General features: G+C 47.5%; 1 protein-coding gene across 1 annotated transcript in view; it reads right to left on the reverse strand.

Moving 5' to 3' along the window:
- The window catches only part of DUS2 (dihydrouridine synthase 2), a 34,561-nt gene that overhangs the window by 7,182 nt on the left and 1,452 nt on the right, over positions 1-25,927 (reverse strand). The window contains exons 2-11 of the mRNA XM_012660533.1: positions 25,360-25,432; positions 18,704-18,845; positions 13,137-13,182; positions 11,463-11,554; positions 10,607-10,650; positions 9,091-9,151; positions 7,779-7,826; positions 3,350-3,415; positions 3,098-3,168; positions 1,048-1,134 (exon numbers count right to left, since the gene is read on the reverse strand). Coding sequence (XP_012515987.1) covers positions 1,048-1,134; positions 3,098-3,168; positions 3,350-3,415; positions 7,779-7,826; positions 9,091-9,151; positions 10,607-10,650; positions 11,463-11,554; positions 13,137-13,182; positions 18,704-18,829 — 641 coding nt within the window. The 5' untranslated portion in view covers positions 18,830-18,845; positions 25,360-25,432. The remainder of the gene's footprint in view (positions 1-1,047; positions 1,135-3,097; positions 3,169-3,349; positions 3,416-7,778; positions 7,827-9,090; positions 9,152-10,606; positions 10,651-11,462; positions 11,555-13,136; positions 13,183-18,703; positions 18,846-25,359; positions 25,433-25,927) is intronic.

Genomic DNA, 25,927 nt, shown 5'->3' on the forward strand with positions numbered 1-25,927 from the left:
GAAGGCATGGGTCTAAAACTGGGGTATTGGGGCCATAGGAAAACTCTGAAGCTGAGTGGGCCACGAACATGCCCACTAAGGACCGAGTCAAAGCCCTAAAGAAGGGAAGAGGCACCCTGGGGATCACGAGAGGAAGGAAGGAGGCCCGGATAGGTCACGATTTCCCCTCCCTCTGCCCTGCTGCTCCAAGGACCCCCACGGAAACTGCTCTGTCCTCATGTGTTTCATCAGGGGTCAGGCCGCAGCCTTAGTCCAAAGACAGCCATGTAGAAGGGGAGGGCCTTCAGGTGGCAGCAGAAGCGACAGGGCCCAGTCTTGAGTAGCCCTGCTCTCTCTGAGCCACTCCCAAAACTCTTTGCTCCAGGGAAGGCCAGGCCTGGCTGGCACCCCCATGCTTAGCTCCTCCCTTCCACCATTCAGACATGACTTGTGTCAGGGCTGCCCTCTTCCCAACGTCCCAGGATCCCTCAGGCTCTGTGCTGTCCTCAGGTGCAGGGCTGAGCTGGACTCCCTGCTGGCCTATATAGTCTCACTTCCCAGGGGCGACTGGATACAGTCTTTGAGCTGCATCTTCGGGACCTGACACCAACCAGTCTAGGTCCCTGGGCCTGCAGCTGCACAGAATTTTGCCTTCTGCTTCTGTGAGCTGCCTTATGCGCCCCAAGCCATGGCGCTATGAGCTCTGGCCTGGCACTCCTCATGTAGCTCCCTACACTCTGCACACCTAACTGTGGGGGTGACATCACCTTCCCCTGGGCCTGCTTCAGCAGCCACCTACTTGCTCTCTCCCGGGCCCTGAACACTCCTACCCCCACCCCATCCAGCACAATGCCCTGGGCCCTGCCCACTGCACCAGGGGCCAATTGCCCTAACTTACATGTAGATGCTTTTCAACCTGATTCCCACCTTCGTTTTCTATCCCACCCTTTTTCTCTTTTTCCTTATGGTCATTTTTGGGTGCTATCTCATTTCATTTTTTGTATGCCAGCTCAAGTCCCTTCTGAATGAGATAGGACATAAAGTAAAAGATGAAGAAGGGAAGCTTACTTGGCTATGACAGGAATGGAGAGGGCATCAGCAATGGCTTTGATGACGTCACAGCTGACAGGGTGCTGAGGCCGCTCCTCCCGCTTCCTTGGAGAAAAAGAGATGGGCCTGAGGGCTGAGCGCCAAAGGCCAGGGTTACCTCAAACCCTGCTGTCCTCCCTACTGAACCTCAGGAAGGTCAGGTGACAATGTGGTCATCAAGGACAGGCTGAAGGGACTGGCCCTCCCTGGCCTCTGGAGAAGGACTCTGTCATGAGGGATGGGAGCAGCACACGTCCCTCCTGAGGCCAGCCCAGCTCCTGGAGGCCTGCAGGGGAGGCATGGCTACAGGGGACAATGTGGGCAGCCTGCCTTCCAAGGTCACGCTGCTTTTCCCTGACTTCCTCTCACCTCTGCCAGAGATGAGGGACAGTGCCATAAGAATGCTGCCCCTACTGTCCCAGTCCTGCCCTCTCCAAGGGACAGGAACAGCTGCTGCTGCTCAGACTGGCCACTCCCATGCAGCTGCCTATGCTGAGGCCAAGCTGCACAGCTGATCCTGGTGAGAGGCACCTGACACAGGGTAGGCCCCGTGCCCAGGGCAGCCATGACAAGCCACAGATCATGGCTGTCATGACAAGCCACAGGGGAGGCAGGACCACAACTAGGACCCCTCCTCCCAAGGTCAACTGCAAGAAGTATTTATGAATGAGTGATTCTTAGGGATGCTAAGGCGAGGCCTGACCCGAGTCATGCTCAGAGGCAAAGCAGAGTTGGTTAACCAGACAGCCTTTGCTCTCAGAGTATGTCTCCCCACCACACTCCTCAACAAAAAGGTCAGGGGCCATGGGGCCTCAGAAGGCCCTGTCAACCCAGCCTCCACCTTTACCTCCCTACATCTCCAGCAGCCAGTTTCAGCCCATCCCCACCAGCTTTGATGGCTAGAAAGTCCTTCCTCAAACTCACCCAAATCTGTCTTCTTAGTGTTCCCAAACCAGTAAAAGTAATAGCTTTGTTTATTAAGAGAATTCTCTATGCCAGGCACTGTGCCAAGGATTTATATTTACAATCTCATAAAAGCCTCACAACAACCCTATAAAGCAGGAATTATCTTAACTTCCAAATGAGGAATGTGGCGCTCAGAGAGGTTAAGTGATTTGCCTGAGGATACACAGCCAACAGGCAGCAGAGCAGGAATTTGAAACCAGAAAGTCTGAGTCCAAAGTATGTTGCCTCAGGAAGGAGCCTATGTGTATGTGTGTGGCCTCTCACCTCCCCCTTTTGGCTTCAATCCAAGCAGCTCTGCTTTTCTGTTTTATAAGTTGGAGTTCTGGATTCCCATCTTGGAAAATGCTATGCTAGACACAACCAACAATCTGGGCTGTTCCTACTAGACCCCCGAGCCCAAAGGAACAACACTCAGAGAAGAGAAGTCACTCTGGCCAAAGTCTACTAACCTAGGATTCTGTACAAAAGGACATCCTGGACACAGGGAGCAAGTTTGATTAGGAAACTGGGGGTAGCCTTCGGAAACATCTCAGTTCTCAGCAAAGAGCACAGCAGCTACACATGTAAGGACTGTTGAAAGTAATTATTTAGACAGCTGGCAGTCCAACAAGGACAGACTAAAGAGGCAGTGCCTTTAAAAGAATAGCAATCTGCCTGGGGTCATTGAAGGAAGAAGCCATTGCTCAATGCAACAGGAAGAAAATGAAATTCAGGGTCAGAATTCTAATTCCACCACTTACTGGCTGCATGGTACAATTTTGAGCAAAAATCACTCAAACTCTACCATTTACACATCCTGAGGGTAGGGGCATTTCTCCTTCCTCTTGGTCTCTCTGTGTCTCTAAAGCTCAGTGCCTACCACCAGTAGGTGCTCAATGAATGAAACAAAGAAAAATGCAAGCCCATTCAGGACTCATGGGACATGTAAAGAGCAAGGCACAGCAAGGCAGAGGCTTGCTGAATCTGTAGAAGAGAAGTTGTTGTCACCTGAGGTCTGGGGAAAGATCATTAAGATGGCTGGGGACCTCCCTACCGGTCAGTCACTAGAAAGGTGACCACTCACCTCCCATGAACTGCAATGGCAGCAACGCCAGTCCTCTCTATCCGCTTCACAAGGTTCAGGGTATCTTCTAGCTGGGGAAGAAGACCGTCCAGTGTGGTTACCGAAGCCCCAGAAAAGCCGCCACCTCCTATAGTAGGCTCAACTCCACCCTCTCCTCCAAACCTAATTCAGCACCTCAAGAATCATTCATATATCCCCAAATCCAACATCACCAGGGTGAATGGACCTTCAAATGTAACACACCATCCTTACCGATGGCAGGATGCGAATCTTACAGGTCACAGGTCTGCGTGTCCCTTTAACAAGAGTGCTGAGAATCTGCAGAAAGAAGAACACAAGAGCACCTACCTCTTCTGGAACACACCACCACATTGCTTTTATTAATTAATTCTGCTACAGACCTGTGCATTCCACTGGCATGAACAGTTTGCTTAGTATGCACAAGTGCATGTATGTGTCTGTTGTGTAAGCTCCACAGGCAAGGGGTCTGCCTTTGTTCTACGCTAGAGCCCCAGCACCAGCGATCCCCTGCATGGCACATAGTGGTGTGTGTATATTTGTTAAATATACATATAAGGGAATGAATAAATCTGCATGCTCGTCTGTGTGGAACACAGTGAGCCTCTGCCAGGGCAAACATTAGCATTACTTGGAGAGCTAAAGAAATATTGACTCTTGGATTCTACCCCATTATTTCCTGAATGAGTCTCTAGATACAGGGCTTAGGAATGTGTGTTTCCAAAAGGCTCTGCCCAACACACAATTTGATTCTGAGATCTAGCCCCAGTTAAGAACACACGGCTGACAGCTTCTTTCCTGGGTGAAGGCAACGTTCCCTGAGTGCTATCCCAGGACCTGCTGACTGAGGGAGCAGGAAGGCCTTTAAGGGCCTAGGGCCCTGTCCTCATGTATTCCTCTCTTTAGGGTAGTCAAATACACAGGAGTGAAACTGGCAAAGGAAAAGACAACATATTCAACATATGAAAAAGTGCTTATTGCATAGTAATTGCAAAAGATTTCCAAGAAAGACCAAGTCGTCACACAGGAAAGTGTCAGGGAGGTAGCAAGACCAAACCACACAAGAATCGAGATCAAGAGATCAACAGAGGTATAGATGACAATGCACGTCTGTGGCATTGCTATCTTCTGCCTTCATCAACATTTCAGGCCAGGAAAGATGGAGGGAAGGTGATCCCGAGAGCCCTCTTCCAAGCACTGGATCTCTGTGCAGCAGAGCAGGGGAACACCAAGCACTGCTGCCAGTGTGGCTTCCAGACAGGCGAGGGCAGCAGAGAGCTAGGTTGCAAGAATAAGGAGAGGAAGGCTTTCTCTAAGGGACAGGCTGAGGCAGGCCACGGCAGAAAACATCAGACCACGAGGCTGGGCTGACAGGTGGACGGTTCATGAGCAAGACAGGACCTGCTGGCCCAGGCACAATTGCTAGGGAGTGGCAAGAAGAAACAGTCCCCAGGTGCTACCCCAGGAGGCAGACTTGGCCTGAAGTCCTAGGGTCACGCTGGCAGGCCTTAAAGGGACACGTAACCCTTAAGGGGAAGATTGCCAGGTCCATCAGGAAACAGAATAAAAATTCTCACTCTAGTTCTACCCTTCAGGTTTACAGCAACATCTCTGGAAAGTTGCCTTGCAAGTTCTCACTTAGAATCCTCTGATATTTGGTGATTTAAGCTGGTCTGATCCTATTCTCTGTCTTGCAGAACTTCCTTTTGGTGTATTTTATCCAAGTACATCTTCAGTATTTCTGTTCATTTCCTGAGTGTGTTAAGGACTAGGAAGGAAATTAGGTAAGCTAAAGCTCTAACCACTGGCAAGGATCACACTGAGGAGAAAGAGGACTAGATTGTCTTCTGGCCAGGCTCTAGCATGAAATTCTCCTGGACACCCAGCTCTCCAGATCTAAGTCACACCACGTCTCTGTGGCGTGAAAGCCTCTGGAGGGAAAGGACCAGAGCCAAGCTCACATCTCAGTAAAGTAACAGCTCACCTATCCAAGGCAGGCTTGCCCCACCAGATCCACTGGTCACTGTAGGAAAAGCAGAACCCTTAGCTCTCCTGGTTGTAGGGGAGAGGGCAGATGGGAGGAGGGGAAAGTGTAGGCTTGGAAATCAGTGAGACCTGCCAACTGTCAGCCCTGGCCCAAGTGCAGCATGCATAGGGGGATTCCTGGGGTGCACAGGGAATCTTGGGCGGGGATGAGAGAGGATATTACAGAGTTATACTATAAAATTGAGGTTCCTCTGGGCACAGTAACTCACACCTATGATCCCAGCACTGTGGATCTGAGGTGAGAGGATCACTTGAGGCCGGGAGTTCAAGACCGGCCTGGTCAACATACCACAATCCCATTTCTATGAAAAATTTTTAAAAATTAGCCATACATGGTGGCTAATTTTTAAGTATGCCTTTAGTCCCTGCTGCTTGGAAGGCTGAGGTAGGAGGATCGTTTGAGCACAGGAGTTCAAGGTCACAGTGAGCTATGATCATGCCACTGCACTCCGGCCTGGGCAACAGATTGAAACCCTATCTCTAAAAAATTAAAATTAAATAAATAAATAAAAATAAAACTGAGGTTTTTAATTTAAGGAGGGTACATCACAGTTACCTGGTAGAAGTTTTTTCAAGAGAGTGATACACCCTTCTCCACCCCTACCCACCCCAAGGGTATTCAAAATTCTCAACAGATAGCATCCCTTTTTAAAAATTGGGGTAAAATATATAAAAGAAAATTTGCCATCATAAACATTTTTAAGTGTATAGTTCAGTGGCATTCTTTACATTCACAATGTTGTGCAACCATCATTGCTATGTATTTCTAAAGTTTTTCATGACCCCAAAGAGGCATCTTTATCTAGAGAAAATTTCTGTAGGTGGTACTTAGATGCTCCCACAGATGGAACCATGCGCCTAAAATACCAAGCCTGGAAGGACCCACAGATCTGTCACCCAGGTGACGCAGCCTGTCAGTACAATCTGGGCCTGAAATGAATCGAGCCCCCTACGCTTAAGTCACATCTGGCTTTGTTGTGCAAGTCTACAACCTCCTATCTGGGGGGCAAACCCATCTCTGGTTCTACCTGGCCATCTAAGTGCCCAACCAGAGAAGCAGTGGAATGAACTGAGCTTCTCAGGTGCAGTGTGTCTCTGCTGCCTCATGGATGAAATCTGCCTCATCCAAAGAAGGGCAGTGGAGAGGACACAGCCGACAGCATGGGTCCGAGAAGCCAGGAGGCTGGAGGAGAACGGAAGTGCCTGTATGCACATGTGGTGAGCCACATCCCTCCTGCTGAGCCCCTCTCCCAAGTGGGGCAACCAGTCTGACATCCACAGTTGCACTTCCACTCCATCCTGCACAGAGGGTCTGACTAGAGGTTTCTAAAGAATGCCACTGAATTACCTATTGAACTGTGGCCAGACACTTATAAACTATACTCAGGCACCTTAAACCTGAGATGCCATCAGAGGGGGCACCGATGCTAGGTTATAAGTCACAGGAGTACAGCTTGAAAGCAGGCTCTGCCTGCCACTTAGTTGCTACATGATCTTGAGCAAATTATTTTTATCTCTCTCTGCTTTAATTTATTGTTCTTGATCAAATGGAGATAACAAATGCCTACGCTGTCTACTTCAAGGGGTTTAGGGAACAAAAGACACATTATAGAGGCACGCTGTAGGCACACTATAGAGGCACTAGAGGTACATTATAGAGGCACTAGAGGTACAGTATCTGTGGCTGCACACAGGAAAAATGAAGAGGCACCGAGCCAACACACACAGCATTCTTCCCATATCCCAGAGACAGCTGGACTGGAGGAATACACAGGGCTGAGTGGCTGACACAGCAGCCAGCAAAAACGATGGCAGCTCTTACTGGTGGTGACTGAGTCCCAGGTTGCTCTAGCCTGTGGGAGGCACTATGAAGCTTAAAGCCCAGACAGGGAAGTGGGGATAGAGAATGAAAGAAAGGAAAACAAAGGAGCTAAGAGGAGCGACAAGGAGAGAGCTGGTAGACTGGGAGAGAAAAGCAAAAGGTATGTATGCTGTAGCAGAAAACGTCATCCCCATGGACCCTGGCAGTGCACAACACTGGGTGGTAAATGCCAACCTGTCCCCAGGGCTTCATTAAGCTGGCTACAAAATCAACAAGGGAAGGGAACAGAAGGAGACTAACTTCAGCTTGCCTCATCCGACCCTGGCCTGCTCTCAAAGGCTGGTGGTGGAGTCTGCCACTATGCAGGGGACTCACTGCTGCTCTCATCAAGCTCCTCAGAGAGGCCAATCCACCCCCCACACCCCTGCCCACAAACACATACAGCCACTGAGGCTGTCCTCACCAAGGTGGCCTGGCCTCTCCTCTCCTGATCATCCCAGAAGGGAGCAAGGTGATGCAGAGGAGGCTCTGAGTCCTCAGGACCCCCAGGCTCTCAGATGCCACGTCCCTAGCTCTGGGCTTTTAAGGAACTCCAGGCTGCTGTAAGCTGGCACAGGGGTTCCCAAACCTGGCTGCACAACAAACTTACTGAGAACCTTTTTAAAGCATTTCCAGGCCCCAGGTGGAGAGACTGGGTGGACTCCAGTAAATCTGGAGATGGAGAGGAGGCGTTCTGGACAACTCCAGGTCATAGCTGTGTTTGAGGACCCCTGCTTTCCCCCATGTAAGACTTACCTTCTCAATCTTGTCAGGGTCTGAAAGCAGAGCAGCTCCCATTCCTCCCTAAGGAGAAACACACACAGGGTCTTCTTACACCCTGGGGCAAGATTGCACTCCCCACAGCATGGCAACTTAGTGTGGCAACCTGGCCCCACTCCAGCACTCGCCCCCAAGGGACTCGCCCAGTGGCAATTGGCACATCTCCAAACCAAGCAGAAAGGCAGCAGCATCCATGTGTACAGTATCTGGGACTGGAGTTTGATGAATTTTAGACGTTATCTCTCTCCCTTTGACAAAACCCACAGATCTATTTGGAAGTGGGCTCTATAAAATTTATTTTTTAAGACTGCCCACTCCCTACCCAGGTCTCGGTGTCTTAATAAATTAAATCCCACCATCTCCCAAGCCCTTAAAAAATAATGAATCTGGCTAAGCACATGGCTCACACCTGTAATCCCAGCACTCTGGGAGGCTGAGGTGAGAAGATCACTTGAGGCCAGGAGTTTGAGACCAGCCTAGCAACATAGCAAGACCCCACCTTTACAAAAAGTAGAAAAATTAGCCAGCATGGTGGTGCATGCTTCTAGTCCTACCAACTCGGGAAGCTGAGGCAGGAGGATCACCTGAGCGTAGGTGTTTGAGGTTGCAGTGAGCTATGATCAGGCCACTGCACTCTATCCTGGGCAACAGAGCAAGACCCTATCTCTTAAAAACACAAGCAAACAAAAAATGAATCAGTCTTTCTCTAAAAAGAGATCAAATGCACCTTCTTCCTATCATACCTAACACTCACTGAGATACCCCCACCACTAGCAAAGCCACTCAGAGGTACACAACCTACAATGCTTGTCCAGACCCTTCTCCTCTGCCAGCAACAATGTCCCAGTCCTGAGGACCCAAACCCATGTCAAACTCTAACAAAAGCCCCAGCAAATGGAAACCACCAATGCATGGAACCGGTTAAATCTAGACAGTAACAACAATGGTTATCTCTTAATGATGCGATTATTAATGATCTTCTTGCTCTTTTTTATACTTTTACTCCTAAATATTTCAGTGTGTACTTTCTAAGAATGGAGTATTCTGTTATATAACCACAGAAGAGTTATCGACATCATGAATTTACATTAATACAGTATTTTTACCTAATCTACTATGATCTCTATTCTAGTTTTGCCAGTTCATCTAACAATATTCTTTGGAGCATTTTCCATCATCTACCACAGAATGCGGTCCGGAGCCGAGCATCACACTTCACTGTCATGTCTCGGTAGCCTCTTTTAATCTGCATCCGATTTTTGTGAGGACTATAAAGAAATCAGTTTACCTTGGTGGAATATTCTTTTGGGCAGCCCATGTTGACATCAATACCAGCTACGTCATTTTCTCTGGAAAAGGGTGAAGGAGAAAAGGTAATAAATATTCAATTTAAGGCAAGAAGGCAGAGTAAAAGGCATGGATGGGTCTGTGCTCACGAAGATCCTACTGTGCCCCTGGCCCTGTGAAACACACCAACCCTCAATGACAGAAGATGAAAAGGGGAAAGAAACCTGTCCCTAAAATGTGCAACTGCCTCATCCGAGCAGAGCTCCAGAGGAAAGACATAATGTGTGCACACATCTATAACGGGCTAGATGCAGAAGATTTGCTCCTTTGGAGTTGCATCAGATAACTCAACTACTGAGTGACGGGCACACTGAACTTGATCCCAGGGCTGCAGTTTTGACTGAGGTAGTAAAAGCTGTTCGTCAATGCAGAAAAGTGACACAAGCACAAGAGCCCTTTCCCAGAGCACCACTGCTGGTGGGAGTTAGAGGACCACCTCTGTTGGCTGGGCTGCATGGTTGGCTTAGTCCAAACAATTCTCAGATGCAGAAAGCGCTTCACTCCATCCTTTCATACATACATAGTGAATGGTCTGAGATCAGCAGCAATTACTGCCCAAGTTCCTTCTCACTCGTATTATAAATAATAACAGTAGCTAACACTAAGCACTATGTGCCACATTCTGAAAATGAAATTTACACACACTATTTCATTTACCCTTCCCTATGCCAGAGGTTGGTAGTACTATTTATGGATTTATTTATTTATTCTTTGAAATGGAGTCTCACTCTGTCACCCAGGCTTGAATGCAGTGGCATGATCACAGCTCACCACAACTTCAAACTCTTGAGTTCAAGCGATCTTGCTGCCTCAGCCTCTCAAGTAGCTGGGACTATAGGCTCACACCACCATGACCAGCTAACTTCCTTATTTTCTGTAGAGACAGGTTCTCATTGTGTTGCTCAGGTTGGTCTTGAAGTCCTGGCCTCAAGAGATCCTCCCACCTCAGCCTCCTAAAGAACTGAGATTACAGGCGTGATCCACCGCCCCCAGTCAGTAGTACTATTTTATAGATGAGGGAACTAAGTTCTCAGTGAGGTTAAGTAACGTACCTAAGGTCACACAGTTAACAAGGAGAAAAGCCAGAATTCCAGCCCAATTCTGTCTTAACTTCCAGCCCATCACTTTATCCATAGCACTCTCCTGCCTTTAATTCAGGAAGCAATAAGTCTTACATATACTTCATGAGAGTTAAAGCCTCAGGACTCACAGTCATGATATTATCACGAATAAACACTAACAAACAAGCCCCCTCACACACAGAGGGTCTCTGGGATCTGGGCACTGGAGTTACAGTCCTTGGATGCCACAGAGAAGGAAACCAGGCACTCTCAACCTGGAAACAGAAGGTAATGGGCTAGGAGGTAGAAGGGTGGTCACCTCTAAGGTCACCAGTAACATTATGGCCTCACGGCTCACAGGAGAAACAAAGGCAGCACCGAAGAGGGGGAACTTACACAAGCCTGGCCACCGCAAGGGCTCGCTCTGCATCTGATGTTCCCTGGGAACACAAGAGGCTGTATCAACCACTGCCCTGACACAGGTACGCATGCACAAACACATCCATTGCATCACACATACACACACATGTGAGGCTGGCTTCCTCCTGAACAGCTAGCTCACTGGACTAGCTCACTGCCTGCAGAAAAAGGTAGACTTGCAGGGCCTAGAAAATGTCATCAATGCTGTGGTTACTTTCAATCATAAGAAAAGTTGAAAAATTTTATAGTGAACATTCAGATACCCACCACTTAGATTCTACAATTAACATTTTGCTATGTTTGCTTTATCACACGTCTGCCCGCTGTTACCAATATTTTTAAAAAACCTAAAAATCATTCAGGAGCTATTTCTGAAAAAGCACCAAGAAATGCCCAAAGCCAAGAAAAGAGAGCTACAGAGGCATTACAACTCTAACATAAACCTTAACTGCTCTCGAGAAAACCTAATTTCATTCTATGGGAAATATATACAGACTACATAAAAACAAAGTCCATGTTCCGAATAAGCAATGCTAGGGATTAAAAAAATAGATATAAAAGTCATGCCACACAGATAATGCCTATCATTCAGTAAATTAGTTTGAGGATGGAGGCATGTAACAGACTGTGACAGCTTGATCTCCATCCATAAACTGTCTCCAATAGCATAATCACTCATGGGCAGATCTTCGGAAAACATTAAAGGAGTTTTCAGGAAGCCAACATGGTGCAACGTAGCTCTGGCATCAACACTGGCCCGGCACAGGCATGAGTCAGCAAATCCCAGGGGACGGTGAGCCTCAGGAGGGTACTCAGCAACGGGGTCTCTTACCATCTGGAAGACCACCCTGTTCTGTTCTCTTTCGCAGGTGCGGAAGACCACTCGGTCATCAGGGGCAACAAAGTCTACAGTGCTGAGCGCTTCTGCAATAAAACACAAACACAAGGGGCCACTCAATTAAGATGCAAGTTCAACCTGGCCTAAGTCCTGAAGAAAAACAGCAAAAGTATAACCTTGAAGGGAAAAGAAGGGACCCTAGGTGTATACTATTCTCTCTCTTTTTTTTTTTTTTTCAGAGACAAAGTCTCACTGTGTTGCCTAGGCTGCAGTGTAGTGGCTATTCACAGGTGCAATCATAGCTCACTGCTGCCTCAAACTCCAGGGTTCAAGTGATCCTCCCACCTCAGCCTCCCAAGTAGCTGGGACTACAGGTATACACCACCACTACAGGTGCACACCTGGATGATTTTTTAATTTTTTGTAGAGACAAGGTCTCACTATATTGCCCAGGCTGGTCTCGAACTCCTGGCCTCAAGCAATCCTTCCGCCTCAACCTCCCAAAGTGCTGGGATTACAAGCCACCATGCCTGGCTATGTCATATTTTATACATATACATTACGTACTATATGTTTAAAAAAATAGACATTACTCCTCTTTGTGATTACCACTTTAAGTATGGGATTATGGAGGATTTTCTTTTTCTAGGTTATATAGATCCAGAATATTGAATTTTTCATAATACAAAAAAGAAAACATAGATTTAAAAACAATTACACAAAATTCAATCATAACTTCGAGTGCAATTATATTAAGATTTCACAAATACATGTACATCAAAAACCTCAAGGAATACACCAGAATTCTAATCAAAGCAGAATCCACCTCAACAAAAAAGTATAAATGTCCCACTGTAGAAATTCAGATTAAAAAAAAGTATAAGCAAAACCACAATTCATCACGATCACTTACATCTGCACAGAGCTTAAGGTGTGCAAAATTATTACACATCTTTTATGTTATTTGATCCTCACTCCATCCCCATAATTTAAGTAAAGCCAGGATTACAATTTTCACATTACAGATAAAGAAACTGAGACAGAGACAGGTCATGTGACTTGCACAAAGTCACACATCTACCAGGAGGCTGAGCAAGGGCCAGCGCAGATGCCAACCTGACTCCAAGGTTCAGGTTCCTAGGGTCCCTCCAGTACAATGACACATGGCAATTTCTGTGCCAGCAAGCCTGTGGATAGGAGGCATTTTTAGCTTGTTTTAAATGTGGATTTCTTTTTTTTTTTTTTTTTAAGAGATAGGGTCTCACTATACCACCCAGCCTGGTTTAGAACACCTGGCTTCCCTTCCCAGTCTCCTGAGTAGCTGGGACTACAGGAACAAACCACCACATCTAGGTAACTTAGAAAAAATTTTTTTGAGATGGGGTCTCACAACATTGCCCAGCTGGTCTTGAACTCCTGGCCTCAAGCCATTCTCCTGTCTTAAACTCCTGAGTATCTGTGACTACAGGTGTGAGGCATCGTGGCTGGCTACATCTAGCTTCTTGTCGTGGCCTCTGGAGAGCAATGACTGTTCTCAAGGGAGCAAGAGACCTCCAAAATTACACAATGCTGCCAGGCAGGACACTGTCACTCCAGGCAAGGGCAGTGGTAGTGCTGCCTGAACCCAGCAGGGCACACACACAATCCTGGGGCCAGGACTGCACTCACCATTGACAACTCTCTTGCACTGAAGCATCTTGAGGTCGATCAGCTCCTGCAGAGGAATCAGAGGACACCTGTCAGTCCTGAACACGTAGACCTTCAGCATCGGGGGAGGACATTCACTGGCACACCTGACGGGGACCGCTTAGCTAGTCATCCTACTACAAACAACAAATCACAGCTTTGGGGACATGTAGTGTTATCCACCCTACCCAATCACAGCAAGTAGGGGTCTGAGTGGGCCATGCTCAATTAGATGCTCTTCCCAGGGACCCTGGAGACACTTGGGGCCTAGAAAGGATGAGCCACTCAGAGAGCTAGAGAGAAGATATTCACCCAGGATGTGGCCACCTGAACATTTTCCTCACCTACTGGTCACAGCTGAAGCCCACCCCCCTCAAAGAATATCCCACCTCATCCCTAGGCAAAGGGCAGGCCGTGATGGGCTCCCAGGAAACACCCAAGGACAAAACTGGGACCAGTGACTAAAAGCACAGGGAGGAATATTTGTGATGAACAAAGGAAAGAAAAGTCTAAAATCCCCATCCTAACATGAGTGACACTATGTGGAACTAAAAGGGGTGAGCTCCCCAACTCTGGAGATAGTCAAACAGACTCAGGAAAGAAAGCAAAAAGGAGTTTCTTCAAAATCAGTATCATCAAGATGGAGGGAAAGCTTGTGACTCCCGGAGGATTGAGAATCTCTAATTCCTAGTTGGAGATAGTGATTAGTGGTCTTCTTTGTTCAGTGACCCTAACAGCAGACAGGTAAGACAAGTCAGAAGAGGCAGGCTCCTGTCACACTGGCCAGGAGCTCATGCCCAGGGATTCTGGGGGTGAGAAGACGACAGGAAGAGACTCTCCCTGCTGGTACTCTTCCCCTTACTGACTCCCTACGAGCCTCAGCAAGTCACAACCTCAGTCAGGTGGGCATGACGACCTCTGCTCAGTCATGGGAACATCAGGGCTAACATGGCCAAAAGTTCCTCAAGGCCTCCATGGGACTTCCCACAGCATACCTACCATCTAGGTTAGCACACGCTCTAGGTGTTTCTGTGGCTGTTCCCTCCATGAAAAACTGAGGACATCAAGTATCTAATGTCCACCAGGCCTGACGAAACAAATCACCACAAATCACACCAAGCAGTGTGGACACATAGTTGGCATCCAAGCCCCAAGAATCAGTGTGGCTTCCCAAGGGATGGGCAGAGCCCAACTCAGAACCCCTGCAGCCAGAGATCCTAGCTGCAGGGGCAGGCAAAAGGCAAGTGGACCTGTGGGAAAGTGTGAATGGCCTCTGCTTATGAAGAGAAGTTCAGTAGCCAGGCTGAGCTTCCGTAGGGACTCAAGCAGGAGAAAGCAGGGCAAGACCCTCAGGAAAGACTGGGAAATATATTGGTTCCAAGCACTTATGGAAATCTGTCCAATCGTTATTAGCTGACCATTAAACTAACCAAGCAGAAACTTCATTGGCCACACATGACAAAGAATAGAAACTCTACAAAATTAGTTAAGAATAGTCACTAAGCAAACAAACAACAACATCCCCTAAGGAGGAGAGAGAATCTGATTCCCAGAGTTGCCACATTATACTATTTAAAATGTCCAGTTTTCAAAAAAATTATGAGACATGCAAAAAAACCAAGAAAGTGTGGTCCACACACACACACACCAATAGAAAATGCAAGGTCCTCTGAGGCAGGGTCATGGGAGTGGTGGTGATTTGACTATCTAATCAACCAAGCTTTGCCCAATTAGAAGGGTCACATACTAAAAGTCATCACATAAATCCTGGGCCCTTAACTTCCAAAGGGCTTGAAAACAACCCTAAGAATTCCCAAAAAATTAGCTGATGGAAAGTCTGGAACCTGGGAGGTCAGCTCTGTTTCCTGTGGCAGCTCTGTTCCCACTGCCCAGCTTCCACGACCCACATTAGCACAGACTGACGCCCTGGCCTATACACGAAGCGTGGCTGACTAGAACAGACACTGTGCTGTGAGAGACTCACCTCCATCCTCACGTTTCACTCCATCTATCTCCCAGTGAACACAAGCCCACTTTCTGGAGTCTCAGAAAAATGCTGCCTGCACAGGAAAAGTGAAGTCCAGGGAGGTGAATATGTTAATGTCGGCACAACTGCCTTTTCCTCAACTTTAGGAACCCTTAAAATTTTGTCCAGAACAGGTTTGAGCCCAGGTGAGCCGATGGTTCTAAAGGCCTGAAGCCCTTACCACCACCTGGTCCAACAGGTGAAAGCAGCAGGATGGCCACGGTCAGGGCATAAGTGAACCTGAAAATAAAGGGCTAGCACGCAATGGACCAACTCTTACCAAAGGCGCAGGATTAGGGAGTTGTCTCCCTAATCCAACGGACAGGGAGAGCCATCAGAGTAAGCAAACAGTCAATGGAGACAGTATGCAAAGGCCGAGTAAAGACGAGAAGGATCGTTTTACCCTGAGCCTTTCATAGGAAAGTACAGCTGGACAGAGCCGGAGGGGGACAGCAGGAAGAAGCTGCGGGCTCCATTCTGGGGTCAGTCATCCCACAGAAGCCTGTGGGTAAATACGGACGAAGTGGATGAGGAGCCAACGTTGTTCTGTGCGGGGTGGGGGGTGGCAGGGGTTCAACACAAGCAAAGAAAGGTACCGGCTGTCTAACTTGCCAGGGGTTTGGTCCTTTGTGGTCCCCAGTCCTCTGGCTCTGAGTCAATGACTCCTCACAGGCCCTCCTCCCATTCCCCTTCCAAATCTAAGAGACTTTTCGGAGGACAAGGAGAGTGCTGGCCAGGAAAGGCTACACCCAACCCACAGCTGAGCAACCAGAGGCCCGAGTGCTGGCTCAGTGAGCTTCCGCACATGCCATAGGGCCTGGCCCCTGGAAACAGGTTCCTCCACGCCCAGGACATGCTCTAGCAGCCAGGAAGGCTTATGGGCGTACTAACATTCCATCTCACGTTTCCCAGACATTCTCACCTTCACGTTGACAAACTGCTTAGGAGTCAGGGCTTGGCCCTCTGTGATCCTGAACTCTGGAACCTCCCTTTGTGCTTTTCACCTTATACCACCGGAGAACACACAGTTCCTTTCTCCCTCCCTCCCACTTCACCTGGCCAGCACCCTCCAAACCTCTGTCCCCGCCCTGCTGCAGATACCAACACTCCCATCCCCAGCATGGACACACCCTCATACTGAGGCTTCTCAGCTCTCCTCCCCAAGACGCCGCAAACCAATGCCACTGTGCAGACCTGGCTGCCAGGCAAACTTCCCAGTCTCCAGTCCCCACGGGAACAGGACCAAAACTTCTCCACTTTCCTCAAGTCCCTACCTCTCTCCTGCCACCCTCATTCCCAACAGAAGACTGGCTTCCTACATCCCAGAAAACAAGTCTCTCAGGCATGAAACCCCTTGGCTTCCCTCCCTTCCATCATTTTTGCCCTCTCCATCTTGGCCCCTCCCCATCTCAGAGGAAGGTAGGTCCCACCTCCTTGTCAAGGATCCTGTCCCCTCCAAGCCCTAGCCTTTCCTATCATCCCCAGTCCCCCAAATCTTCCGGCCTCCCCTCACATCTAACTCCTTCCTTCCCTTTATTCTACAACATGCAAGTCATCTAAAAAGCCCCTGCACCCTGCTTCCTCCACCTCAAGCTACCTGCCTGTACGCTCTTTCTTCCTCAACCTCTTAAATTCCTGAAGCTGGCAGCCCTGTTTCTACTTCCTCACCTGCTGTCCCCTCCTCAAGCCATTAACTCCGTGGGTGTTCACGTCTATGTGCCACAGCTGTCCTGCAACTGCCTGATTTTCAAATCAAATACCTACTTGGTCTTTTTGCAAATGGATTTCTCTGCATCATCTGACATAGTTAACAGATCTCACTTTTGCCTTCCCTGACACTACACTCCTCTTTTTTTTCCCCCCTTACAGGCAGGGTCTTTGCTCTGTTTCCCAGGCTGGAGTGCAGCGTCACAATCATGGCTCACTGCAACCTCCAACTCTCGGGGCTAAGTAACCCTCCTGCCTCAGTCACGCAAGTGCTAGGACTACAGGCATGTGCCACCATGCCCAGCTAATTTTTTTTTTTTTAATAGAGACAGTATCTCACTATGTTGCCCAGGCAAGTCTTGAACTCCTGGCCTCAGTGATCCTCTCACCTCAGCTTCCCAAAGTGCTGGGATTACAGGTGTGAGCCGCCGCACCTGGCCTACACTCTTCTTAATTTGCCCATTTTTGTCAGTTTTTTACCTCTTCTATCATTGACTCCTGTCCCCTAACACACACATCCAGTACATAAGGGTATATTTTCCCAAGTCCCTTCTTAAGCTCTCCCTTCTCTTTACCCAGTGGTTTTCTTTTTCATTAAACGTTTTAAGAAAATTGTAGGTTCATATGCAGCTGCAACAATGTGAGAGAGATTCTGGGTATCCTTTACCCATTTTCTCCTAATGGGAACATCTTACAAAACTACAGCACAGAGGCCGGGCGCGGTGGCTCACGCCTGTAATCCTAGCTCTCTGGGAGGCCGAGGCGGGCGAATTGTTTGAGTTCAGGAGTTCAAAACCAGCCTGAGCAAGAGCGAGACCCCCGTCTCTACTAAAAATAGAAAGAAATTAATTGGACAACTAAAAATATATAGAAAAAATTGGCCGGGCATGGTGGCGCATGCCTGTAGTCCCAGCTACTCGGGAGGCTGAGGCAGGAGGATCACCTGAGCCCAGGAGTTTGAGGATGCTGTGAGCTAGGCTGACGCCGCGGCACTCTAGCCAGGGCAACACAGTGAGATTCTGTCTCAAAAAAAAAAAAAAACTACAGCACAGTATCACAACCCAGATAGTCACACTGATACAGCTAAAACAGAGTGGTTCCATCACCACAAGGATCCCCTGTATCGCCATTTTATACACACGTCACTTCCCCACCTGTCCCCCGACCTGTGGCTTTTACAGATGGAAATATCTAAAGCACTTGGGTAGCTTGTGTTAAACTTCCCACACCCACTAGGGGATCATATGAGAACTGCAGATTGCAGGCAAGCTGCCCCGATAATTCCCACACACGCTCAATTGAGAACAACTGCTCGCGCTCCCTCACTATCCAGTATCAGATACTCCCGTAGTTTTATTTTTCCTGGTAGACACTTGAGGAACCTGGATCTGAAGCCTTATATTCTCCAGAGCAGCTGATGAGTATAGGTACTGGCCTACAAGCTACCAATGCCAACCTCGTCCAGCTTCTCTGGCCTGAACCTGGTCCTTTTCTTCTTCTATCTAACTGCTGAGTTCATTCACTCATTTACTGAATGTATATTAACTCCTAGAGGGTCCAGGGCAGTGATGGGACATGATGCTCATTTACCCACCTGGCCCAGAAAATCCCAGAACACTCTACATTACCCAGGCTTCTGGGACTTAGCAGGACTCACAGAACTCATCAGCGCCACATGTGTCCATCTTCTCCAGCCTTCAGTGAGCCCCCGTAAAGTGAGTTCCCATTCTGTCTCCCCAACTCCCCACCACTCCCACACTCACGGGGAGGCCACACTTGTGGAAACACCCTCCCAGGAAAATCAGGAGCCCCTTACCTCACAGTAAACAATGTCTGCTCCATAATCCAGGGCAAGCAGTCGCATTGGAAGAGTCCCTACCCGAACCATGGGGGCTAAGATGAGCTTGTTGTGGTAGCACAGAGAGAGGCTATTCACAATCATGCCTCCTCTGCCACACCTGAACAAATGGGAACAAGAGTCAGAAATTCTTCTGTTATCAAGGGCAGGCTTGCCATCTTCCTTCCAACACACAGTATTTTGTTTTCCTTTTCTCTCATCATAAAAAGGATACATGCACATTTAACAAATATTTATTAAGTGCCTAGTCTGTGCCAGTCACTGTCCTAGTCTCTTGGGATACATTAGAGAACAAAATAGACAAAAATCCCAGCTCTGGCAGAGTTTTCATTCTAGCAGGAGAACGCAGGCAAAAAACAACGAGCATAACAAATAAATAAATGAATGATATAGTACATTGGGAAACTGGTCATGCTATAGAACAAAAAAGAACAGGGAGAAGGGAGAGTGAAAGTGCTGTGGATGAGCTGCAACTTTCGAGAAGCTGAGGCAGGTGTCAATGAGAAGATGAGATCAGAGTGAAGATTTGAGTTAGTCAAGTTGGTATCTAGAGGGAGAATGCACAGCAGAGGAAACAGCTAGTGCAAAGGCCCTCAGGCAGGAGCCTGCCGGGTGTGTTAGAGGAACAGCAAGAAGGCCAATAGGATTGGAGGAGAATAAAAGAAGTCAAATACATGATGTAACAGCAGTGAGAAGATAGGATACAACGGTCAGATCACATAGGGCCTGTAGGACACTCTAAGGGCTTTGTTAGCTCTGCATGCAGTGAGCCAGTAAAGGGTTGTTAGGCAGAGGAGTGGCATGATCTGCCTCATGTTTTTCACGTGACCTCATTAAGGCATTAAGAACACACTGTGGGGACCAAGAGTACACGCAGGAAGGCCAGTTAGAAGGTGATTCAGTAACCACTGAGAGAGATGATGGTGGCTCAGACCAGGGAGCTGCTAATGAAGGTGGTAAGAAGAGGTCACATTCTAGAAATATTCTGAAAGTAGAGCCAACACAAAGGAAAAAAAAAAAACAAAGAAAATCAAAATCCCATGTCTCAAAGAGAATTACTGCTAATATTATTTATTCTAACTAAATATGGTATCATTTAAACCTGCAGTCCACAACGCCCAGGCTGGGCACTGGTCTGTGGCATGTTAGGAACCAGCCCACACAGCAGGTGAGCAGCAGGCGAGAGAGCAAAGCTTCATCTGTATTTACAGCCACTCCCCATCGCATGCCATTCCCATGGCACCCCACCCATCCATGGAAAAATTGTCCTGGTGCCAAAAACGTTGGGGACCACTGATCTAAAGAGTCACAAAGCTAGCTGGGTACAGTGGCTCACTCCTGTAATCCTAGCATTTTGAAAAGCCAAAGCAGAAGGATCACTGGAAACCAGGAGCTCGAGACCAGCCTGGGCAACATAGTGAGAACTCGTCTCTAGAAAAAATAAAAAAATTAGCCAGTGTGCTGTAATCCTAGCCTCTTGGGAGGCTGAGACGGGACTGCTTGAGCCCAGGAGTTCAAGGCTGCAGTAAGCTATAATCACACCACTGCACTCCAGCCTGGGCAACAGAGCAAGACCTTCTCTCTAAGAAAAAGAAAAAGAAATCACAAAGCTGGACAAGGATTCTCTGCTCAGAGTTAGTGAAACTGTCTCCCCACCTCCGACCTGGCTTCTGCCTCTGCCACTCATCAAAACCGCTCTGATTAAAGACACCAATTACCTGAAAGTTGCTTGATGTCCTAGATCCTTATTTCACCAACAGCACATTATTTTGCTAACAGCATGTGACATGACTGAGCCTTCCTGAGCTCCCCTGACCCCACACTCCTGGTTTTCCTTCCACCTCTGTCCCTTCCTGAAAAGTCTCCTTTGCTAGTTTCATCTCCTCTACTCACATGTGGAAATTCCTCCTTAGTCTTTGGCCCTTTTCCTTCTAATTCCACACATTCTCCCTCACCAATTTATTTACTCCCACCAATTAAAATATTGGCTATTTGCTGGTGATCTCCAAAAGTATCTCTACTCATTCCAACTGCTCACGACACAACCCACCCTGGATGTCCTGTGGGGATCTTATACTAAATCAGGACAAAATTAAGTCTTAATCTTCTCTCCCAAGCCTCCTTCTCTGTCATTTATTCATTCGACATATGCCAGGTACTGTGGCTGGCACTACATGTAGAACTAGGAAGGGGAAAAAATAATACAGTAGAAGGCAGGGCTGTATGAGAGGAAGTTTAAAAGGTGTGTGACAGTACAACTGTGCACAGCACCACGAAGGAGCAGGTGCAGGAGACTCTGAGAGCTCGTCTCAGCAGGGAAGGGACCGGTGAGGGGTGAGGACAGATTCTTTTGAGAAATAATCTCTGATCTAAGGTCTAAAGGGAGTGGTGTTAACCAGCCAACTCTCTCCCAGTTCATTTATACACCTCCATTCCCCCAGTTACCCTTAACCCACACTCCCCACACCCAATCCATCACGAATTCCCGTTGAAGTAACCTTCGAACCTAAACTCTAATCCACCTGCTTTGCTCCATCTCCACCACCACCACCTCGCACCAAGACACCTCATTGCCACCTTTTTTCTTTTTCTTTCTTTTTTCTTCTTTTTACCATCTGAAAGCTGAGAACTGTGCTAACCTTCTGCCAGGACCTCAGCACAGCTCCTCATGGGTCTCCCCGAATCTACCCTTGCCCCCTCTCTCATCCCTCTCTTCGCAAGAGCCAGCATGGCACCTTAGAAAGGCAGCTCTGATACCTCTCCCCCGTTGATGCCCTTCAATGGCTTCCACTGAGTTTAGGACAAATCTCCAAACCCTTCCAACGGCCACAAAGCTCTGCAGGATCAGTCCCCACCCACCCTCCAACCCCATCTTGCCCTCCTCCCCACCCCTCTCCCTCTGACCACCCTGGCCGCCTTTTACAGTCTCCCGCACCAAGCTCTCTGCTGTCCTGGGGCCTGCCCACTTGCAATTCTCTGTCTGGAACACCTTCCCAGACTCACTCACACACACCTACGCCAGGGTCCCCTTGTCCTTGAAGGGCCCCTTCTCCTTGAATGCCCCTTTGTGAAGCTGCATCTCTATTAATATAATCATCTTCAGGTCCCTGGTTGCACGTTCCCTTCCAACACCCTGTACTTCTCTATGGCTAAGTTACAATCCATGTGTCCACACTGACTGGCGGGGTTTCTTGTTTTACCTCCAGCCCCCTCTCTAGACCACCAAGACAACAAGCTCCACAGGACAGGAGCACAGCTGCTTAGTTCACCGCCAGGTTTCTAGCACTGAGTCCAGTACCTGGCCGTCACTGGCTGTCTTGTGAGGTGTGACTGAACACTCACCTCTCTGGTGGCTGAGAGGACACCCTCTCGTAGGGTGTTTGGTCTGGGAACTCCCTCTGGCACACTGTCAGAGTTGCCTGACGTGTCCTGCCTCCAAGAAGGTGCCTCTCAGAAGAACTAGACAGCCCCCATGCCTTTCCCAGTAACTGCTACAGCCATTCACCCCAGGTCACGCCCAGATCACTGTTTCAGTCACTCATTCTCAATCTCTTGTGCCATTCCTTTTAAGGGCAGGTCTCCTCCATTATTCCCAATTTCTTTCCTACACAGTAACCTTATTTACAGGGACACAATGTCCTGTCAATCAATGAAAAAGACATTAGAGAAAAATATCTCCAAATGTTCTGAGTGCATTTAAGAACGAGAAAAGAGGATTACAACCCTCTGGATGCAGGAATGGCAAATGACACGTGCATCCAGCGAGGGAAGGGTAAAAGGAGGCATTTATTGGCAAACGGGGAGGTTCATGTAAGATGCTTAGAAACAGAGTTCACTGGTTCCAGGGTCTCAAGGCCAGAGTTGTCCTTGGTTCATGGGTAGAGATGGCATTATTGAACAAGTGTGATTTTGAGAGCATATTATCTGAATCACTGTAGTCCTGAAGAATGTCTAGTGATAAACCTTGTCATACAAATATAACTATATGTGCAAAACCTGTAAACCATGCAAAGCAGGAGATTTGTGAAAGACGTGACGGGATTTCTTGAGGAGTCTGTAGAAATCCCTTGAAAACAGTTCTTATCTCAGACACGTAAGCACGAGCCCCCTCTTCTTTGTGCCTTCGCAGACCTATTTTGTCTGGGTCTGACAAAATTGATTTCATCCTGGTATCTGCAAATATCACAATCCCATTAATTATAATGCTTTCAGATTAAACATGACACTATTCAGGGAAAACAGTGAGCGGAAAAAACTTTACCATTCCCTTCCATGTCAATTTCCCCACAGACTAAGACCCTGTTTAAAAAGCAATGCCTTTATAAGTTTAGACTTAAAATCAAAGTCAACTAGGATTAAATATTTAGAGAATTATCCAATCTCCCACTCAAAACGTGTGAATGAGAAAAAACTAAAATGATCTACTATATTTGTAAGAGAAAAAGGCAATATAGTATTTCATGGTTAAGACCCTGAGCTCTGGAATCAGACAGACTTTCGCTGGAATCCCAGCTGTTGTCCAGGCAGCTTAATTAACTCAATCGAACCTCAGCTTCTCCTTCTGGAATATGAGGCTCCAGAAGAATCTACGTCAGGACAGATGCCGTGAAGAGTAAATTCCATGATGCACAACAGTTCCCAGCATACAGTAAGAGCTTAATAAGTATGAACTGCTCCCATCATCATGCTTTCACACTGTCAACACACTCCAATGTCTACCATCATATCAACAAACATCTATTAACTCTTTTAAGATCAAAGCAGTGTGTGAGCTGAAAGATATGGAAAAAACTAAGCTCTTGACCTCAAAGACTTTCTCGGCTCTATCATTGCCGTCATCCATCAGCTGAACCAGGACAACAGTCTCCAAACCAGCCTCTCTCTGCCTCCAGGCTCATCATGCCCATCCACGCTCCTTCCAGCAGCAAGAGGGGGACTTCTACACACAAATTAGGATGTGCTATTTCCATTCCTGAAAGCCTTTCCCGCTGTCCTTAAAATTAAGTCTACACTCTTTCACATCACAAATAAGGTCTGCTCCCTAAACTTCATTCAAAGATGAAAGCCTCATTTTTCATCACTTGCCTCCTGCCCTATTAACTCCTCCATGGTAAGCTTCAGATAGTCTAAATTTATTTCTACTTCCCCAGCCTGGGCCACCCCTGCCTAGGAGTCACATCCCTCTTCCCCAACCTGGCTGACTCCCACTAGACTTTCAGAACCTCAGTACAGACGTCACCTCCTCCAGGGAGCCTTCTCTCACCCACATCTCCCAAACACAGGGTAAAGGCACCGTCTCTGAGCTCACTCCTGTCCTGGCATGGAAAGTATAAGAAAAAAATAACTGTCTGTCAATCAGCCTCCTTCACCACAAAGTGACGGCAAACACTGTGCCTTGCTCACCACCAGATCCTCATCACAGAGCACACAACCTGGCATAACGTAGGTGCTTAGTGTTTGACATGAAAGAAAGTTAACAAGCCAAGAGCAAAGAAAGCTATGATTCCCTTCATGCTTCGGCCACAGATGGGCTCTAGCATAGCCAACGTGCACTGAAAGTGCCTCGCCCTCCCTCGAGTTTGGTTTCAGAGGAGACGAACAACTACTCCATTCCGTTCCTTGCCCAGAAAGGGACTACAAGCCCTTTACCCAATGTGCATGGGAGTCATCACTTGAGTGAACAACATTCAGGTGAGGAAGCAGCAGGAGTTGAAGTTGGGCCAGATCTGGACAGTGATTAGAAGATAATCTGTAGGCAACAGGGATTCAGCAGTGGCTTTGAGTCAGTGGGTGACATGGCCACAGCTGTGCTTTAGTGAGATTGCTCAGGCAACAGATGATGGACTAGGGAGCAAAGATAAGAAAGAGGCAGGGGGTTGGGGTAGGAAGGGGGTCAACGGGTCCAGGCAAGGGCTGAAGAGAGAATGGCCAGCACCTGTACCACAGTGCTGCTACAGGTAGGAAAATGGAGGGACAGTGAAGGAATACTAACAGCACTTTTTATTTTTGCATTGCCTTAAAATTCCCAAAGTGCTTCATTTACAACTGTGATTTTCAAACCTGGCTAGAGATTAGACTCATCCAGAGAGGTTTTTAAAAACACCAATTTCTAGGCCTTACCCCACACCAACTAAATCAGAATGAAACTCCACGAGGGCAGGGATTTTTGTCTGTTTGCTCTCTGTTGGAACAGTGCCTGGTACATGCATGATGCTGAGGAAATATCTGTTGAAGGAATGACTATACAACTATTAACTGAGATCCAAGGAACATACCAAGCTCCTGCTTCCAGGAGCTTACATTTTTCTCACAATAAGTAAACCCTTCCTATTTCTAAAGCATTGCCAATAATACGTGTCTGAATGACAACTGGAAGCTACTCAATGTCTATTATGAGCAAGAGGAAAAGAGAAGGGCCTTAGGCAGTGTCAAATGAAGTGACAAGAAGAAATTTAGGGACATGGGCAGAGGACAATGGGACAGGGTCAAACTCTACCCCTGTGAGATTTTGAGGTAATCACATTGTAAAGGCTCAAGTGTAATGAGGAAGCAGCTATAAACTATCCAGCTACCAGCCCTGAATATTTGAATGAAACCCAAAGGCACATACATACCTATTATTTTTTTCTGACGATTTCTTCAATGTATCTATTCTGGCTTGGTGCAAAGCAATTCTTTGTTTTATATCTGAAAAACAGTGCCACATGGAAATGGATCAAATCTATCAGGTCACACATCAAGGAACTACTGTATTTAGAACAAGGAGCCCTGAGTTCTTGGAAAGAATCATAAAAGTAGCATAGAATCACAGAATCTTGGGGTATCCTTTATATCAGTTCCCCTCAATCACATCACCAACTAGTGGTCATCCAGTCTATACATAAACTTTTCAGTGACGGACAACTCAGCACTCTCAAGTCAGATCTGGACAATCGTAGCTGCCACAGTGGTTCTTTGTATCAGGTTCAGAATCTGCCTCACTGTCACCATGGGTTCTAGTTCTGCCTTCTGGAATAATACACCCCACAGCTCATCTCATCCCTCCATCTGGCACATTCCCCAAATACAAGAGAACAGATCATTCTCCCTAAACATCTCTTTTCCAGCTTCACCCTCTTCAATCACTCCTTCTTGTGTTTATGACTGTCAGAGGCCATAGGTTCCCGATCCTAAGACCATGAC

This window comes from Propithecus coquereli, unplaced genomic scaffold (assembly GCF_000956105.1).
Source record: "Propithecus coquereli isolate 6110/MARCELLA unplaced genomic scaffold, Pcoq_1.0 Scaffold67, whole genome shotgun sequence".
NCBI lineage: Eukaryota > Metazoa > Chordata > Mammalia > Primates > Indriidae > Propithecus > Propithecus coquereli.